The 20,113-nt window shown below is 33.9% G+C and overlaps 1 protein-coding gene across 3 annotated transcripts in view; it reads left to right on the top strand.

Moving 5' to 3' along the window:
• Positions 1–894: 894 nt before the first annotated feature.
• The window catches only part of LOC129216207 (SUN domain-containing ossification factor-like), a 109,114-nt gene continuing 89,895 nt past the window's right edge, over positions 895–20,113 (top strand). For 2 of the 3 annotated variants that reach the window (XM_054850394.1, XM_054850395.1), the window contains exon 1: positions 933–1,112. In XM_054850394.1, coding sequence (XP_054706369.1) covers positions 1,054–1,112 — 59 coding nt within the window. In that variant the 5' untranslated portion in view covers positions 933–1,053. Of the gene's footprint in view, positions 1,113–20,113 lie in introns of all 3 variants that reach the window. The other variant, XM_054850393.1, reaches the window with a different exon arrangement.

Below are 20,113 nucleotides of genomic sequence, written 5' to 3'. Positions count from 1 at the left end.
TTTGACTCATAGTTTCACAAGGCGCTCAAATTTCTCAAAAATGTCATAACTCTCATCGACACTCGCTAAAACAAAAAGAAACTTTTGTCTTTACACACATAAAGCACTCCTCTAGCAAAAACTCCTTCAAAAAAAAAAAAAAAGACACACAATACCACAAATTATTGAGGGGCGGAGGGAGCCCCCAAGCCCCACGAAGTCGGCGCTAGTGTAACTGTTCACGATAAATGATTTATTGCATAGTTCTGTGTGATAGAAAGCCCCCCCCCCCCAAAAATGCATTATACGACGGTCCCCAAACCGCCAAATGAACCACTGAATTCTCCTATAGAGTCTTCAGGAGGCCTCCAAGTTATTGTGGGCCTAGGGCCTCACTTTTAGTAAGTCGGGCTGTGGTCTTCTGTCTTCTCTATCTTACTTTATGATCAAATTATATGATTTTCATTTTAATAAAAATGAATGTTCATTAAAAAAAGAAACCCTTTTAAGAAAACCTTATTTTGCTGTCAGTAGTAAGAATTCAGTTACATTTTATACAAATGAGTAAAAATTAAAAAAAAAAATTATATAAATAAAATAAAATAAAATAAAAAAAAAAAAACGAAAAATATACAAACCCTTTTTTCTTTTCCTCTTTCTATCAGTTATTGCTAGCTTGCAACACTTTCTAAGAGATGGCGCCAGATGTCATATTTGAGATTTGACACTTGAGATCAGCTTCAAAGTCCTTAAAGTTATGAGTTTTAAAAGTAGTTTTTAAAAATTTTGTTATAGAGTAAAACATCTGATTAAATGATCAGAATTTTTTAAAAATATGTATTCGTGCAACTTTTTAAAAATTAATTTTAAGAGTCATATCGATACTAGTAACTGTAATCGATTAGTTAAAAACCATCTGAAAACTGTCACTTCAAATGATGGTGCAACGGACAATGGTACACGTCAGTTTTAATTGTTTTCGAGCATGTTATTTGAATTTTCTGCCGCTAAAGTGATGATATGCATTTTTAAGACTTTACTCACTTTATCTAACAATGTGCTTAGTACGTGAACATGAAGTATATACATTCTCCTAAAACATTTTTCTTCATTAACTTGCTGTGTTTGCTTTGGTAAGTTGAACTTTTTGTGCTTGCTTTTGATAAACATTCTCACATCTGGTGTTTTGAATGACTGAAAACAATGGCTGATTTTTGTGTTTTTGCTTAACTACAAGTTTTTAACATAAAATTGCTTTCGTTTTAGACAATTAATATATTTTTCATCTTGAACCAACATTGTTTTTGAAGTAGTAATTAATTTTTGGAGTTGATGCAGACATAATCGCCTAAGAAAAAACGGAAATTATTTATCGATTCTTATAATATGGTTTTTCTCAAAAAATGGCTAATATAAGTTTTGAACTACTTACTATGCTGCTAAAATATCTTGAAGTCTCTTGGAAATATTCGTTTCATTGAATAAAGACTAAATTACTACTGTTCATGCATTTTTAAAATGAAATATATATATATTTAGCTTTTTTCCAGACATTTAATCGATGTATATTTTATCATGGACTATTCATGCTGTTATAGCTATTCATCTTAAAGATTGTTGGAAACAACTATTTTAAAATCACAAATGTGTATCAAACTTTCTAATGTTGGATTCTTAGTTACAGTACGATGGTGGTATTTTCTACTTGTTGCTACACGGATTCACCAACTTCTTGAAAGTGTTTGCTAAGAGTTGATTAATCGTTCAACTTAGTTCTTTTCCATATTGTTAACTATCATTACCTTATTTTAATACCCAACAATCCTAATTACATAATCGGGACAAGGACAAAACTATCAAAAGAGTTATTTTGGTGATATGTTGAGTGGCGGCTCGAGTTTGGGGAGCTCTGTGCAATAGGAGATAGTGCGGGGTCCCTTGTACATAGTGCCCCTGACAAGTCTGCATTTTTGTTGCACAGTGGGCCCTGTGCATAGTGCAGTTTGCACATGCCAATCACTGCCACTGGATGCGTCTTAAACTAATGTATGACTGTTTATGTTGTATTTCAGTACAGGTTTGAAATTCGGGCTGAAGAATCAGACTTAGTTACTGTCAGCCCCGCTTAATCGAATACTTTTGGGTCCAAAATATATTACGTATTTGGTTAAGTGGGGTGTTTGGTAAAGCAAGAAAATTTTCTTAACTTTTCTAAATTGAGAACATTTGTCGTAAAACATAATAATGATAAATCAATAGATATAAAATGTTAGGGTAAACAGTTTTTTAAATAAGTTAAGTAAACAACAAAATCAAACAATAATTAAGAATATATATTATGAGTTTGTATTGAAAATTATAAAATGTAACTTACAACTTGTGTTAAAAAATCTGTGTTTTACATCTTTTTTTTTGCACATTTTTTTGAAAAAGTCCAATAAATTGAATTGCTAGCGCAAGATCTGTCAGAACATTTTTCTAGCTTTTTTTTCCCGCTTTTCTACCATGTTTTGCATTTGTTATTTATTAATTTATTATCGTCTGAAATGTATATGTAATTTAATTATCCCCTCTGTGCTACTCCCCTCCTCTCAAATAAAATTGCATCAATGAAAGAAATTAGATGTAACAGTGGAAATGTTTTGATGGAATGTGAATGTTTTTCTTGCCCGTTGTTGACGAAAAATATAATTTTATATTTTTGCTTCACTAATTGTTCTTGCTTAATTAATTTTGATTGATTAAAAAAAATTCCCAGGAAAAATATTTGCCAAAACTGATCAATATTATTCGATTATACCAAGGACATTATATGATTAAGTGAGGGTATTCAGCAATATGTCTATGGGGAAATATTTGGTTCCTAGAGGTTTTATTCATATGAGCGGAGTATGCATTTATTCGTTGCTCAATTAAGCGGGGCTGACAGTATGTTTCATTTATTAAGAATGGCACCTAGGTTTTCCATTTTGGTGGTTAGGAACTTATACTATGCGTCATTGTGACATCCAGTTTTAAATGCTTATTTCTAATGCTGATAAAATCTGGCTGAAGTGATTGTTCGTTGTCTCTTTGTACTGTGTGTGGGTAGGTGCATGTAAGTGCATTTTGTTCAAAATCCGGGAAAGACATGTTTTACATTTTTACATCAAACTAGTTTTATATTTTTACTGCAATAAATTTCATCAAAGTGTATCTTTAGTGAGTTTGTGTCATGTAGTGTAATCATTCAAGCATGTACTTTTAACATCAACCATCAATGTCTTAAAGGTTTAACTAAATCAGCCTTCACCTTGAAATCACTGTTTATCTCTGCTATGAAATTCCAGCAGTTGTTAGAATGAAATATTTAAAGATAATGTTATTTAAATCTATGGCCCATTGAACCTAAAGACTGCTTATTTCTTGAGCTTTTGATGCATGCAGTTTTGCTTAACATAAAGAGATGAGGGATGGTTTGTGGGAAGTTGCAGAGAAGGCTTCCTGTATTGATTTTCTTGTCTGTTTATCAGATATATATCAGTAAAGAAAAATGATTTGTATTTTGTCATCTTGAATTCAAATTATGTTTTTTTGCAATCACGACCGAGTGTGTATGTAGGTGTGTGTGTTTGTGTGTGCGGGATATGTGTGTTTGTGTGTGCGGGATATGTGTGTTTGTGTGTGCAGGAAATGTGTGTTTGTGTTTAGGGGGTATGTGTATGTGTGTAGGCATATGTGTTTGTGTCTGTGTGCAGGCATGAATGTTTGGCTAGTTGTGTGTATGTGTTTGTGTATGTGTGTGTGTGTAGTTATGTATGTATGCGCGTGTATGTAGGATATGGATGCAACCTGGACACGGTTTTCGCTATAGGAGCAGCATCGTGAGGAGCCGGCCAACGGTGATGCTGCAGAGGGTGGCGGGGGGGGGGGGGGGAATAAAATCATAGGACATCAAAACAGTCAAATGAAAGCAATAAGCAATGGTGATTGCTCAAAAAAAAAAAAAAATGTCAATAGACATCCATAACTGATGGCAGAGGGGGCTCGAGCCCCCCCATGAAACTCGCTTCTGGACCCTATATGTATATTTTATCCATTATTTTTTATTTCCTTTTAGGACTCTATACAGCCATATCACCCTCCAAATTTTATCCATAAAATTTTCTGGCTACACCACTGGTTTTATTTCGAAGAAACACTAGAAAAAACATATCCATACCCATGCAAAAAAAATTAACCAATGTTATTATGCACAACATTACTAAACTGCATTTTAACAATGTTTGTAGTATTCTAACAATTTTGGTGATGGTTTTTGATATGGATTTTTTAGCGCCAAAATGTGTAAACAAATCTCTGAAATGATATGATTCTAAAATTCACAAATAATTTAGTGAAAATTTTTTTTTTTTTTAAATTCAACTGAAGAATTAAAAGATTAGACTATTGGGCATTAGTAAAAGTAGAAATGACTTCAGATTTGCAAGTTTATTAAGTACTTTTTTGGGGTACATTTTTTAGAGAGCAATATGAGGTTATCAGGAGTAAGTACAAAAAGTGAAACCTGTGTAAGTTGACCACTTGCGGTGCACTACTTTAGTGGTCAACTTAAACAGTGGTCAATTTACGAAGGTTGATTTATATGATAAGGGCTAATTCCGTGCCTGAAAAAAGCGGTCAACTTAGACAGATGGTCAACTTACAAGGGTGGTCACAGGTTTTACTGTATTGTGAAATCCAAGTTAAAAAATATCCAGTACTCTGTAATGGAATTCAATGGAATAGTCATTATTTTCTCAATGTAAGTTCTCAAATAATGTTTCATTAGCTGAGTGACCAGTAGTGTAGAGCAGTAGTGCTCAACCTTTTCACTACTGAAGGTACACTTGGTACCTTTCTGAATCTCAAGCAGACCACATGCAATAGAAATAATATTTTCACAACAATAAGATGAAATGAGATGAATCCAAAAGTTTTCTTTAATTAATTAAATTACAGTTAATAAAAATGATATAGATTAATTTTTACTAGCTGTTTGTGGACCACATGAAAAGTGCTCACATGTTTGGAGGCCCAAATCAATATATTTCTCGGGACCTCTTTTGATGAATAGAACTGTGTAAATCATTTTTCATATGCCTGGATCCTTATGTCATGAGGTCGCAATTTTGACAGTATGGTAAGCCTGCCACGTCATTTAACTGGATAGATGTATTAGGTTGAAGTTGTTGCCTACTTTTTTGCAACAGTAGGGGGGGGGAGGGGCTTAGAAAGTACTTGAAAGTATTTGCAATAGTAGTTGCTATGTCATTGATAGCTGACAGTTTAAGCTTTATTATAAAGAACAAATTAAGCAATATTGTTGAGTTTTTGGAGATTTGACTACATGTTGAATATATGAAAATCCTAACTGTTCATTTTCACTATTATTTTATTATTATACTTCCGGGGAAGGAGAAGCACTTGAGAACCTTATGAAAAATTGTGTTTAGTTTACGTTGACGATGCTCCACAAGAAGTTCAGTGCCAAAACTGGTGCAAGAAATTCTGAGCTGATGATTTTGAATTGAAAGCCTTGATCAGGAAAGCCAACCAAGATTGAGGTAGACAAAATAAAGACATTGATTCAGTCAAACACACGTTACACGACACCAGAAATCGCAGAAACATTAAAGATCAATCAAATAAGTGTTCACAGCCTAGTATAGCTAACAAGCTTATTTGGGTTCATAACCAGGGCGGTGGAGTCGGAGTCGAAGAGTCGGAGTCGAACTAATTTTGGGGTAAAGGAGTCGGAGTCATTAGAAAACATGTCGACTCCGACTCCGGGCTTCTTTTTGTCTTTCATTTTTACTGACTCTCATTGCATTTTTTAAAAACTGACTACTAGCAATTGGTTCGATTACATGTATAAAAAGTTACTAATGAAAAAAAATAACTGCTACAATGGCAATCAGCTAGCTTGAGTGCTTATTGAACTTTCTGTAGCCGTCCCCTAGTTTGCTTGCTTTTTAACTTAACTAATATATAGCAACTGTCAGCAAACAGTTTTATCGCCTAACATTTTCAAGTAATCAATTTCAAATAAAAATAAAAATATAGTGTTTTGTTCGATCTCAGTTATAAAATAGTAAAAGGGACGTAACAATTTAGTAAGTCGGGGCCCGTACCTCAGGTGGAAACTTTTGAGAGTGATCGACAAATTCAAATAAGTTCTTGCGCGAAAACACGAATACAAAAGATCCGATGAAATAATCTAATGTTTTTTTCTTTATTAAGACTATTTCTATAAGTTTGGTTCTCACTAAAAAATTTGGAGTAAAATAAGTATAAATGATTTCTTGATTACAATACTAAATAATTGCAGTTAATCTTAAAATCTTCACATCAAGGTTAATTCTAAAGCAGCCAATAAAATTGAAATTAAAAATTTTGCGAAGAAGAAATATAGGTATAGTAAAAACTATTCGTATAAATCTGTATACCGCCGCATTTTGTGTAAAATTTGCTCCTGACATATATGTGCTCTATTTTCGTTGAAATTTTATTGATGAAATATAATTTAAAATATAATCGGGAGAATTTTCAGAATTAAAGTATTTATACCTTTTATAAACTCTGAAATTAACTTTAGGTGTCACCTACCACATGGGTGTCACCCGGGGCAAACCACACCTTTTTTCCTCTCAAATTACAGCTTTCAAAAACTGAAAACACACGATTTGATCAATATCTATTCGTTAAATATTAAAGGGGGCAAGTTAATCCTTTTCAATTTTTTTAAAGGAATTTTTAAGTCATTTCATTTTTAAACTCGTAACTGTTGGAAAATTTGATTTTTAAATTGAATTTCTAACGTTGTATGCATCTTGGGTTTACAAAAAAAAATGCGAAATTTTCATAAAAAGGAATTAATATTTTAATCTCTGTTTAAAGGTTTCCCCCCTTCTCCTGAAGGGAGAGAGGGAATTGAAAAATACAATTAAAAAAATCCGGAGTCGGAGTTGGAGTCGGAGTCGGGCGTTTCAAAATCTCGGAGTCGTGGTCGGAGTCGGCCATTTTCCTTCCGACTCCGCAGCCCTGTTCATAACACAGAGCCAAACAATTATCTTTGGAAACCAGTCAAGTATTCTAGTCTTGATAGGGTGTATTGCCTTACCCCATGTAAATCACTTGACCTTGCACTGTCTGACTTCTACTTTTTTCGATGTTTTCAAACTTCCTTGTGTAGAATAACATTTCATTCAGGTAAGGCCGTAAATCAGCAGTTTGTTTAATTTTTCACAAATAAGGACAATTTCTTCTGGGAAAGGGGAATTATAAATTCTATCAAACAAAAGGGATATATCATTGATCAAATTTTTGCCTTGATTATCTGACTTTGGTAAAGTTAGGTAAAACGCAATGACACAATAAATAGATATAAACGAATTAGATACTTAATTATTGGAAATAAAAAAGGTATAAAAAAGAGCTAGAGATAGATTTATTAATAGAATAGCTGATAGAGAAATATGAAAAAAGAGCTATAGATAAATATCAATAGCATACATATATATAAATTGATAGATTGGTGGAAATAGGTAGAGATAGATTCAAATAGATATAAAAATGACCGATAGACAGATTTATACATAGAAAGGTAGATTTATTTTTTTGAAAAGAAAATTTATGATTTGCTCAGTGCTGTTATAAATTTGTTTCTTCATGGGAGGGCTCGTTACGGCACTGTTAGCGCTGAATGGAGGAGGGGGCGGGGGAGCAGTTTCAAACAATTTTCAATCAAACACGCTAGAAGAGAAATTGAACCGTTTATTTCAGAAACCAGTCAAGTGCTAAGCTCTAAAATTTCGAAAAAGCATGTTTAGCATTATATTAAAATTTTCGATGAGGATTACAATATTTTAAACTGTAGGGAATGCACATTTAGCAGTAGTAGCGCAATTATCGGGGGGGGGGGGCGGAGAAGGTGGTTCGTCCAGGGTAACACCCTTCTGGGGTTACACTCAAGATTGGTCTAAATAAGTTCGTGAAAAATACAAATATACTTCAATTCTGAAACACAAACTACCGCCACGGGTGTCACCCGTGGCGGTAATTTGTGGTGTCACCCCTTTCACCCCCCCCCAAAAAACACAACCTTTTAATGTTTAATTTAAACATGAAATTTATACAATTTTTAAAAACAAAATTTTTATTCATGTGGTGTTTGCATCACAAGACAAGTGAAAATTATGAACTCTTTTTATGTAAAATTTGCTTAGTCTCATATGTAACCGCCCTCTCCTTGCAATATTGTGTTCTATTTTTAATGAAATTTGAAAGCTCACTATATAATTTAACACAGGCGACGATTGGGACCAAAAAGTAGGGGGTAGGGGGCAAAAAAAAAAAAAAAAAAAAAAAAAAGAATTTTGACCTCTAGAATTCAAATTATGTTTTTCGCAATCACGAGTGTGTGTGTATGTAGGCATGTGTGTTTATCTGTGTGGGGGGTATGTGCATTTGTGTGTAGGGGGGTATGTGTATGTGTGTGTAGGCATTTATGTTTGTGTCTGTGTGCAGGTATGAGTGTGTGGGTAGTTGTGTGTATGAGTGTTTGTGTGTGGTGGGAACTGTGCATGTGTGTGTAGGCATATGTGTCTGTGTGCAGGCATGAGTGTGATGAGTGTGTGGGTTGTTGTGTGTAGGCATGAGTGTATGAGTGTGTGGGTAGTTGTGTGTAGGTGTCTGTATGTGTAGGTGTCTGTATGTATGCGTGTGTGTGTATGTATGTGTTTGAGTGTGTGCATGTGTGTGTAGGTGTATGTATTTGTGTATGTGCGTGTGTGTGTATGTATGCGTGTGTGTGCAGCATATGGATGCAACCTGGAGACGGTTTTCGCTAGAGGAGCAGCATCGTGAGGAGCCGGTCGACGGGTTATGGTGCAGAGGGTGCTGGGGGGAAAATAAAATGATAGCACATCAAAACAGTCAAGTGAGAAAAATAAGCAATCGTGATTGCTCAAAAAAAAAAAAAAATAAATAAATAAATAAATAAAAATCCATAGGACTTTTAGCTGCAGCAAAAAAAAGAAAAAGAGAGAGAAAAATTACAAAATTTTGCTAGGGCTGGTTTTGAGAGCAGATGAGTGGTAATTAATGTCTAACAACTTAACTCACGGTTTCATTCAGATTTTGATGAATTTTGTATACAATAACTTTCCTTGAAGAAACACACTTAGACATGAATTAGACTTACATTATTTACTTCAACGTATTTTGAGATGTCGCAAATACTCGGTAATAATTTCATTGAACAAGTAAGGGTTGTTTAAGTAAAGCAATTGATTTACTATATCTAAACAATGGATGCATCAACTAAAAGTTACTGCTTGTGCTAAATAATGTTCCGTAAACAGATATACAAAGTAAGACCAATAATTATGGTCTGAAAATTTTGACGTTTCTGCTTTTTTTTATAATTTCTAGTTTTGGTTTCTAAATTAGAAAATAATATAAATAAATTAACTGTTAAAGTTGGGGGCGCGGGGGGGGGGAGGTTAATGTATAATGCAAGTGAAATTTTCAGAATTGAAGTACAGTCGACTCCCGCTACAACGCGATCCGACTTACGCGAAATGGTTATAACGCGATTTTTTCCCCCGGTAAAGAATTTTATTCCTAACGCGAATTCTTCACCCGCAACATGAAAATTTTCCGAAGGGAATCGCGGTTTTTTCGTGAATGGACCTTCATCCCTTTGGCATCGCTGAGAGCGGAAGTTCCCACACCGTACTAGTTTAAACATCGCTTATACAAATAACTACTCCTCATTTTCCATTTATTTTTTTCATTCTCTATGGGAAAGTTGATGAAATTTAATGACACCTAGGAGCGCTGTTTCATTTAAAGTTTGTGAAGATAGAAAGAAAAAGGGAAAGTTTCAACAACTATAGTGCATTTGTTTTTCTTACTACATAATGTACGTACCGTAGTGTTTATTTTACGTCTTCCTTTCCCATTAATCATTGATTTTGTGCATCGTAGCAGTTTTTTTATGTTAAATAAAACATTTTTTTTTTAAATACAATAAATGAAAATTCATTTTTTTTAAAATTTTAGAAACAGTAATGTATAGTTAAGAAATGGTTTTTAACGGTTTCAGGTGGTGTTTGCAAGTGTCTTTAATCGTATGGGTATGTTTATAAAAATTTTCACTCATACCCTTTTCCACAACGCGAAATTTCAACTTACGCGAAGGATCTTGGAACGCATCCCTCGCGTAAGTCGGGACTCGACTGTATTTGTATTTTTCACGAACTTTTTAACCAATCTTCTTGAGTGTAATCTCCAGAAGGGTGTTAACCTGGACGGACACCCTTCTCCGCCCCCCCCCCCCCATAATGACGCTACTGCATTTAGGAATTATTTCTTTCAGTGAAAAATGTTTCAACCCCTATTGAACAATTTAATATAATACATTCGTTTCTTTTTGGAATTAAAAAACTCGGCTGGCTTCTGAAATAAGCGATTCAATTGCTCTGCCCGACGTAGTTAAAGGAAGCGGTAGTATTTCATACTGACTGTGTGTGTGATGGTCACACACAACAACTCAGCTTTCGCTTCAAGCATTGCTCACGGTTGAGTGAACTTCAAAAAACAGAAATCGTGATAAGTCAATAGTAGATTCTTCCGCTCTAATAAACGCTTTGTGTTTTTATTCCGGGATTTTCTTTTTTACTACTTCGTTTAAGTGCTTGAATCATTGAACAGTCGTAGGTTTTCCGTCGCGTTTTTGTAGCATTCAAAAATATGATTCTGAAGCCGGGAGAGCGTCACTAGCGCAGCCAGAAATACCCTCTGGAGTGGGTTTTTTGATCAAAAATACCTTCTGGATGTGTGTGTGTGTGTTTATCAGAAATAATACTTTCTGAAAGTGTTTTTTTAATCAAATTAGTCATTTTATATGCATAAACAACTGTATTAGAATTTGCATTTATGTTAACACCAATGCATCTGGGGGGGGGGGGGGGGTCCCACTGCGCCACTGCTTGGCGTATTAATAATCAATAATCTTGGCGATTGTTTTTCGTTTTTTTTCATTGCCACCATGTTTGGTCAAAATTGCGTAAAAACTACTAGGCGACTAAGGCGAATTTACTGGTTTGGGGACCCTATGGTCCATCACTTTTGAAATAAATTTGGGTGATCCGCTTCAGGCCGCGATGATGTGAGGACCCCTCGCAGTTTGACAAGAATGAAAGTTGCTTTAAATTGAAAAAGAACCCGCCAAATAAAAGAAAAGGCCATAAAAAGAAAAGAAAAAAAAAAAAAAAACCGTGAGAAGTCCGAATAAAATGCTCCACAAACGAACTAACCTAAACTTAAAAGCTCATTTAAAATGTTTAGTGATCGCTAAATAACTGTATCGAGACATTAATAAACATTAAATGTTCTATTAAAAATTAAAAGAAGAAAAAAAGAGCAAATGTGGCGATGAAGTCAGTGATATTTTTTAAAGATTAATTTCTAAGTTACTTCCTCTAAGGCCCCTATGGTAGAGTTATAGGCAATCATACAAATAAACATGACTAAAATTTTTCGTGATGTAATTTGTAGTTGAACTATTTTGTAGTTTGTCCTTTATTTTAATGAATTCAATTTATTTAGTACAAATAATATATTTTTTAATCATAAAAAACATATCAAATTTTGCACCCCACTCCCCGCCAGCGCCCATGGTAATATTGTATTTCGGTGAATTGCTTTTAATCGCTTAAAAACGAATCAAAAATGAAGAAAAGTTTCCTAAAAACTATGACATTATAATGAGGGTTATTGAATAAGAAAACAAGAATAAGTTCTGATGATTCCGATCCATTTGAGCGCAATGAAAAATAATAGTAAGTCCCAGTCCCGCCATTTGGGCAAGGGGGGGGGGGGTAATTGACCCCCCCTCCCCGCTTTTAAAAAATTGTGTGTACATTTGTGTGTATTTTCCCCCTTCAATATGTATTGAGTATGCTTCCCCTCTTGCCGGGAAAGCTCTAAAATGACGAACCTAATGGATCCCCCTTCCATTTTTGCTTAAGTTTGTTTGTAAATGTTCATTTAAAACAGCGGTTCCCAACCTTTTTCTCTTTGCGAACCCCTTGGAACAGGCAAAAAAGTTCGCGAACCCCCTGATGTTGAAATTAGTAACATGTAAAAAACAATAAAAAAACAGCATGTTTGCTTTCCATTTTTTGCAGCATTTGATTGCAATAAACAAAAATATAATTGTAAAATATCATTAAGTGCAAACATTAATAAAAAGTTAAAACTACATCTACAAGAAAAATTATAAACAAGAAGTTTTATAAACCAACTATTTTTTTTTAAGAATACTTTAAATTGGGGAAAAAATCGATTGTTGCGATATTTGTGGCTGTTTGACGGAACAAAGAAATAGGGCTCGACCGATGGCATTTTTTGGCCGATGGGCCGATGCCGATTGTTGACCGATTGTTCAAAGATGGCCGATGGCCGATGGCCGATTGTTTTCCTTCAAATGGCCGATTGCCGATGGCCGATGGCCGATGCTTTTGGCCGATGGCAAAAAAAAAAAGAAAAAAAATCTAACAGAAATAAATTGATAAGATTGTCAAGGATTTAAAGGATCATTGATTCATTTCACTTTACTTCCTTTCTAGGAATAAGGAATTGTAATCCCCCCCCCCAAAAAAAAAATCAGATTTCGACCTAAATTTTTATTTTACTATCATCCAATTTAAACTTTACAAGTTTTTTCAGCGCATATGTACCTAAGAACATATAGATGACCGAAATATCCATTTTGAACGCCTCCTTAGTTAATTATCGCAAATTCTCTTGTGATGTCTTCATGCGCGTAAACTTACGTTACACAAAAACGTTATGAAATAGAAAGTTGAAAACTCATACGTAAGTAGTATGATCTAAAAGTTCGAGGCATAGGCGGATTTACGGGGGTGCCAGGGGGTGCGCCGCACCCCCAACAATTTTGGTTGGATTTTCAAAGAAAATATAAATGAAATATATTTCATCAGGAGAAAATATATATTTCTCCTCAGGAATTTTGTAAAACAACTTGTATTTTTCTACAGCTAAATGCAAGTTAATTTACTTGAAAGCAAACCAAAAAATACAATAATAGGCAGCTTGTTGTGAGACCTGGTCACCAGACGTCGCCAGTGCGAGAGAAATTGTGCTACATAAATTAAAAAGAAGTATTTCTCCATTAAAAAAAGAAAGATGATAAATAATTACATAAATCAAATATAAACATTCCTTTAATTATTTTTCAGTACTGCATTATATGATAATTTTATGCTCTGCAATTTGGTATTTATTGGTACAACATTACTCTTTTCTTTTTCTTTGAAACAACCATGGCTATTAAAGTCAAGAAATATGGCTATTGTGATGTACTTCCTCAAAAACGATATAAAGTTCTTACGCATCATTCCAGTAAACAGTATAATAAAATAACTCTGAAATCAACTAAAAACCAGCATTTCCACTGTAAAATTTCAAAAAATTTCTGAAAAAAGTGATAGCACGGGGCAGTGCTATCACTGAGTTCCGCGACTAAAATTAGTTGCTTTTGTTGCCTTTAATATGAATAATAGTCTCCAAAATAGTTACCAGATACAAAAAATAATTTCTAAAATTGTCTTCTATTTTTTAAAAAAATAGCATGTATATTATTTTGATGCCATGAAGTGGGACAGACCTACGTGGGGTAAATTTTCTCCAAACAACCTTTAAAAAGGAAAACAAAAAAATATTTCCCAAATTTCAGCCCAACCCTGAATAAACACTAGAGAGAAACCAGCACTGACACATTCTAGTATATTTTTCTCACTTTCTGACTGTTAATATTAAAGACAACAGTAAAAGACTGACTGTATAAAAAGAACTCGAAGCGTCACATTCATATTTCCGATCGAAAGAAAATTAGCTCTCGTTTAAAAAAAAATGAATGTATAGTACGAATAAAAGAAATTAAGAACCAAAAAACAGTAAAAAAAAAAAGAAGTAGTTGAGAAACAGAAATTACGATTGCAAAAACTAATCCTTTACAAAAATCGCACTCACAAAAACGATACCGTTACGAAAATTGCGATCTTTTACGATCGCAACGAAACTTTACGAAACTTTTTTTATACAAAAAAATAAATTTCACATTTTTTCTGGACGTGAATGTTTTATTACATTTCATTTTCCCACTTTTTAAAACGATTGTTTTCAAAAATTAAACGCGGTAAAACTTTTCCCCTTTTTTCCATGGTAACTAGAGGGTAACTTGAAAGCGATTTCTTATTTTTTTTTATAAATTTTTTCTTCTAGGAGAAAAAAAAACCCACCTTTTTTACGAATTTTAGTTGCACTTACTAAAACAGTCGCTGTATTTTGCAAGTGATTGCAAAATACTCTCTTTTGTCATCAAAATGGTCGCCTTTGCCGTCAAAATAGCAGCTTTAGTCGCCATTTGCAGTGCTGTATCCTCTCCCCCCCCCTTATTCCCTGTATTGCAATGGCGTAGCTACAATTTCTCTCGCCCGGGGCGTTTCCTCTATTTGCCACATTTTCATTGAGACATATCTAATACATTAAAGCATTGAAAATTATCGCTCAAAATATAAAACTTCATTTAAGGTAGCAAAGGGAAACTAATATAATCCATATTCTTCCAAAAAAAATAAAGGGGGCGGGGTCAGGCGCCTATCTCGGAGAAATACTCTGAATTTACATCAAAAATTGCAGTTAAAAGTAACTTTGGAGGGAATGGGGTTCTCTACTGAATCTTTATCAAAACTGAAATCAGTTTAAGCTTTTGGGTACGATTTAGAGACAGCTTTTATTCAGTAACGAAGTTCCAATAATTTGTTTTCCCTGCATTAATTCAGCACTAGCAAAGAAACAACTTTTACAAAAATATATTTGATATTTATATACATTAACAGATGTTATCATTCAGAAATATATTTAATATTACATATTTGAATATTTTCCGAAATTTAAGTTTTAAAAATACAATTTAAGTGTTGAATTACAATTTAAGGACATTAAGTGAATGAGGAAGGTTCAAGGGCTCACTACGGAAATATTTCAACTTTGGACACTGAGATGACCGTTCAGTCATGCCAAAACCTTACATTTCAAAGTTTTTTTTTTTTTTTTTGTCTCCAGTATTAGATTTAAAGTATGATTCCCTTATTTGAATTTTTTTTCATACCAGTGTGCTGAATCGCCTGTCCGAAAAGTACGCCGCCCCGGGCAGACCACCCTCTCCACCCCTTCCTAGCTACGCCACTGCTATATTGTTGCACCCCCAGAATTCACATCCTAAATCCGCCTATGGTTCGAGGACAAGTTGTATAAAAATATCGTGAATAGTTCACATTACCGAAGTACATCTACAGTGGCTCCCAAAAGTGTTCGTACACTTTGAAATTTTGTAGTAAAACCAAAATAACGCAAAACTGAATTCGAATATGAAGACCATTTTTTAACACTATTCCTATGCCATTCTGAATAAAACCCAGTAGTTTTTCTCAAAATATTGCCAAATTTCATTTTTGAAATTTGTCAAAAAACGATGAGACAGAGAAAAAATACGCCACAAAAGTCATCGTACACTGAAATATTTTCGAATGAATTCATGATTAAAATTATTATATGTGGTTTTTTTTTATTGTTTTTACATTGTAATGACACTGTAAAGTCATTTGCCTTTAATTTTCTGTTTATTTATTCCCTAAGCTTCTGCTTATTATTTTTAAATGGCAGGTATGCGCAGAAAACAACAAACACGATTCGAAATTTGATTTTTTTCCCTCACAGTAGCCATAAATTGGTTTGAAATGTCTCGAAATTAGTTAATTTATACCATTCTATAGTGAAGTGCTTGATAAAATGCTTTAAAGACAAGAATCGGATCGAAAACAAGGTAACAAAAGGTCAACTGGCAAAGTTAACAAAGCGTGATCGGAGGTTTACAGTTAAAAAAAATTATGAAAAGTACACATTTGAGCGCTGAAAAAGTTTCTACAGAATGAAATGAAACATTTTACGTTTAATTTTCACCTAAAATTGTTCGCCAAGTTCTCTGATTAGCTGGATTAAAGGGGACCCCTTCCCGCAGAAAATTTCTTGTTCGCGCGAAAAGCAGAAAACTTACGCTTTCCGTCGTAAAATAAATGATAAATAAGCTCAAAACGTTTTGAAACAACGTCTTACTTACAGATAAAAATAAATTCAATATTTTGGGTTAAAATAGTGCATAATTGTCAACAGAAGAAAAAATGAGGAATTTAATCTTAAGAGCTTAACTGAATCAGTTAATCAGGACGGTGAAGGTGTTTTTTGTGTGAGGGTGCATAATAGCATCAGGACTTGGAAATTTGGAATTTTTTGATGAAATAATGAATCATGCTGTTCACTTAAATATTTCAAAAACCAATTTTAAACTATTAGCCCAAAATTTGGTAATCAGAAACAACTTTGTTTTTTATCAAGTTAACGATAAGAAGCACACGTTCGAGTTTGGTGCCTCAAAATTTGTCCTTAAGCATAGAAATTTCTCCTCAATCACCAGATTTAAACTTAATGGAACATATTTGGAGATATCTGGTGGTTAGATTACGAAAATACATCATTGAAACGAAAAACGAACTAGAAACAGTAAGACTCGTAGTGCGGCTGAACATTTACTCAGAAATTGCACAAAAAAAGACAGAAAAAACAATGAAATCTCTTCTCAGACGTTTAAAAGCTGTTATTGTTACTGCATGATATTCTACTAATAAAAAGTTAGATTATTTACTAATTTTTTGTTATTTTTTCCGAAGTGTACGAAGACTTCTGTAAAATTAAATTTCCGGCACTTTTTGGTTTTTGATTTTTAAAAAATTAAGTTTTCATGTTTTATTAAAAATTTTCGTGCAGTTTTGTTAAAAAAAGATCATAGATCTTATAATTAAATACCTATTCCGAAATATTAATTCTAACCAATGCCATAGGGGCTTATTTCATTGAAAGTCGTGGGTGTACGAGCACTTTTGGGAGCCACTGTATCTACAAAATAGTCACCTTGAACGATTATACACTTCTGCCAACGTTCGTATAGCTTTTAGAAGGGCTCCTGGACATTTGTCGCAACCTCCTGTAAGGCCTCTTGCGCTGCTGCTTCAACTTCATCGTGGGGAAGAAGGCGACTTTCTTGTTGAGGATGCATGGTTCGATTGGTCAATACTCTTATATGATAAGCAAATAACATAACATTTCGTCGGACTTAGCTCCGTGTGATGTTTACCTGTTCCCAGCAAAAAAAAAAAAAACATTTACATGGACACCGCTTTCTTCCGTCAGGAGAAGATAAAGCTGCATCACAGAAGGTAGCAAAAAATGGCTTCCAGGAGTGTTTCCAAAAGTTATATGAACACTGGCAGAAGTACATAGTCCCTCAAAATGACCTTTTGAAGGTGGATGTGCTTCGGTAATGTGAACTATTCTGGGTAAGGATTTATACAACTTGTTCCCCGAACTTTTGGATCGTACTACGTACAATCTGTATAGGGTGTAGTAATGCTTCTACTTTTTTGTGTGCTGTATGATGGAAGACAAAGAACTACAGCCAAAAAAAAAAAAAGGAAGAGAAACAAAGATACTGTTTAATAACCAATTGATTTTTTTTTAATTGAACACATAACAAAGACTTCAGTAATATTGTAATATTGTATGATTTAAGTAAACTAAACATAGTTAAAAAACATTAAATTATGTTGTTTTATCATACAAAAAAAAAGAATAAAACTATGAAACCGTCAACAAATTACGCAATTAAAGTGGAAAGATTGCACGTCGACATTTTTTAATCATCAAATTAAACAAAAAAGGTAACAGATAAATTACAATATTAAATCATAATAGGAATATTTTTATACTTATTTAAAATTTATGAATAGAAAAGTTCGCATTTTTCATAAATGTATAACAATGACATAAGTTTTGCGGAAAAAAGAAATAGCCATGAAAAGAGCGAGGTTCTTAAAACGCAGCTACAATAAACAAACTCAATATTTACACCAAGTTAATAACTGAATACATATACTACTTGATCTCATGTTTGCACACGTAATATTGAGCAATTTTAATGTTTAATCTTTTATGCAGCACTACAAACAAATTCAAATTAAATTTTTCAATTTAACAATAATTTTCTGAAATTTAAAAAATGGCATAGTAGGAAATCCTTGAAACTTTTCTATAACATATTATTAAACATATGATGAAAACGAAAATAACTTATTCCTTGATTTTATATAAAGACATAAAAATAGTTACTTACAACAGAAAAAAAAATCGATCGCTATTAATGATGCAAAAAAGATGGCGCATTACAAAATATAGATGAAATAAGTACAAGAAATACGCAAGATGTCATTTCTTGACCAAAATGAATAACCGCTAATTATTTAAGAAATGCTTGAAACGACGAGGATGGGTTAGGGGGGTCACCCTCTGTTTTTGGAGTAACTCACAACGTTAAACTTCGGCCGCAACTTCGACTTAATTTTTTTAGTACAGAACCGCTACCACCAACGTCTCGGAAGAGTTTCTGAATCTACTTCAGCACTTCTGAAGAAAAAATTCAAAAGTCCCTGTTTTCCGAGTTATGCCACCATTCAAAACGTCTTTAATCAATTTCTTACATGAATACTCTAAATTCTTCCTAAACAATAGATAAAGCTTGAAAAAAATCTCTAATTTTATGAATGGTGTTAGTTTTAAACAACTCAGAAGTACAACTAGAGTTTAATTTCAGAAATTGAGGGAGTGGGAGGAGGGGCACGCAAGTGTTCTCGGAAATACAAAAAATAGTCGGAAAAAAATAGAGTTCAAAATAATCATAAATATTGAGCAGAAAAACCCTTTTAAAACTTGCACCCGAGTTTGTTTTGACGTGCAGTGGCGGATTTAAAATATAGCGAATGTTGCAATTGCGCGAGAGGTCCCATATACATAGGGGCACCGTAGGAGTTACAAAAATGCTTATGATAAATGTTTTACAACTTTTGTGATAGAGAAATAGGGCCCCAAAATATATTTCGATGGGCCTCAAACATGTAGCTCCGCCGAAGCGATACAGAAAAGACTGCATTACTGTGGTTCATATTACAAATATCGAAAAATTAAAAGTTACCGTGGGTTCAACGGGAATCTAACAAAATGAAACAAAACCGGTTTCTGCATCTCATATTTGTTTGCATAGTCTCCAGTTCTGCAATATATCACTAAATGATCGTCAGTCTGAGACGCTATATTAATTTTGCTTTGAAATAAGTAATTAATAGCCACAAAAAATCGGTTAATAAGCTTTTTGGTACACCCGATCGAAAACAAAAAGCGAAGTGCACAACTGGAACGTGCGCACATCCCACATGCGAAAATTTAGCCTTCTACAGCTTACCATTTTTAAGTTTTGACTTATGAGAGATACATACATACATCCAGCAGCAAGAAACAACGCAATAATTAACTTGTTTGGTACCTGAATGCAGTATCAAAAACTCTTTCAGGGGTGACTATAGAAATTCATACTGAAATTTAAGTAAACAATTTTGTTTGAAAACAATAATTCCCTTTACTTTGTGTTAAAATGTAAAACAACAAAAGTCCTTTTTTTTTTCAAAAACATCGGCCAATTCCATCGGCTTTTCGATGTTTTTAAGGCCGATGGGCCGATGTTTCCTGCAAGTTAGCATCGGCCGCCGATGCCGATGGCTAAATCGTTGAACCATCGGCGCCGATGCATCGGCCAGGCCGATGCATCGGTCGAGTCCTACAAAGAAACTGAAAGTTTGGTTCAATGTCTGACAGTTTGAGTCTCTAATCAGGCTCTGCATTCAATCTGCTTCGGTATTTATCTTTGAGATAAGTATAGGAGGAAAATCCTTTCTCGCACAGATATGTTGTACAAAATGGTAATAAAATTCGAATTGCTTTTTTGGACAAAATGGTATAGTCATTTCTTACACTGAGCCAGAAGTCAATTAACGAGAGCTCTTTAAAGGTAGTTTTCAATGAATTATCACAGGATAACTCGATGAGCATTTCCTTTTCAGGTAATGTCAGGGTGTTCTCT

Source organism: Uloborus diversus, chromosome 2 (genome assembly GCF_026930045.1).
Source record: "Uloborus diversus isolate 005 chromosome 2, Udiv.v.3.1, whole genome shotgun sequence".
NCBI classification, from domain to species: Eukaryota; Metazoa; Arthropoda; class Arachnida; order Araneae; family Uloboridae; genus Uloborus; species Uloborus diversus.
The sequence above is the reverse complement of the archived record's forward strand: the minus strand, read 5'-3'. Positions and strand labels throughout refer to the sequence as shown.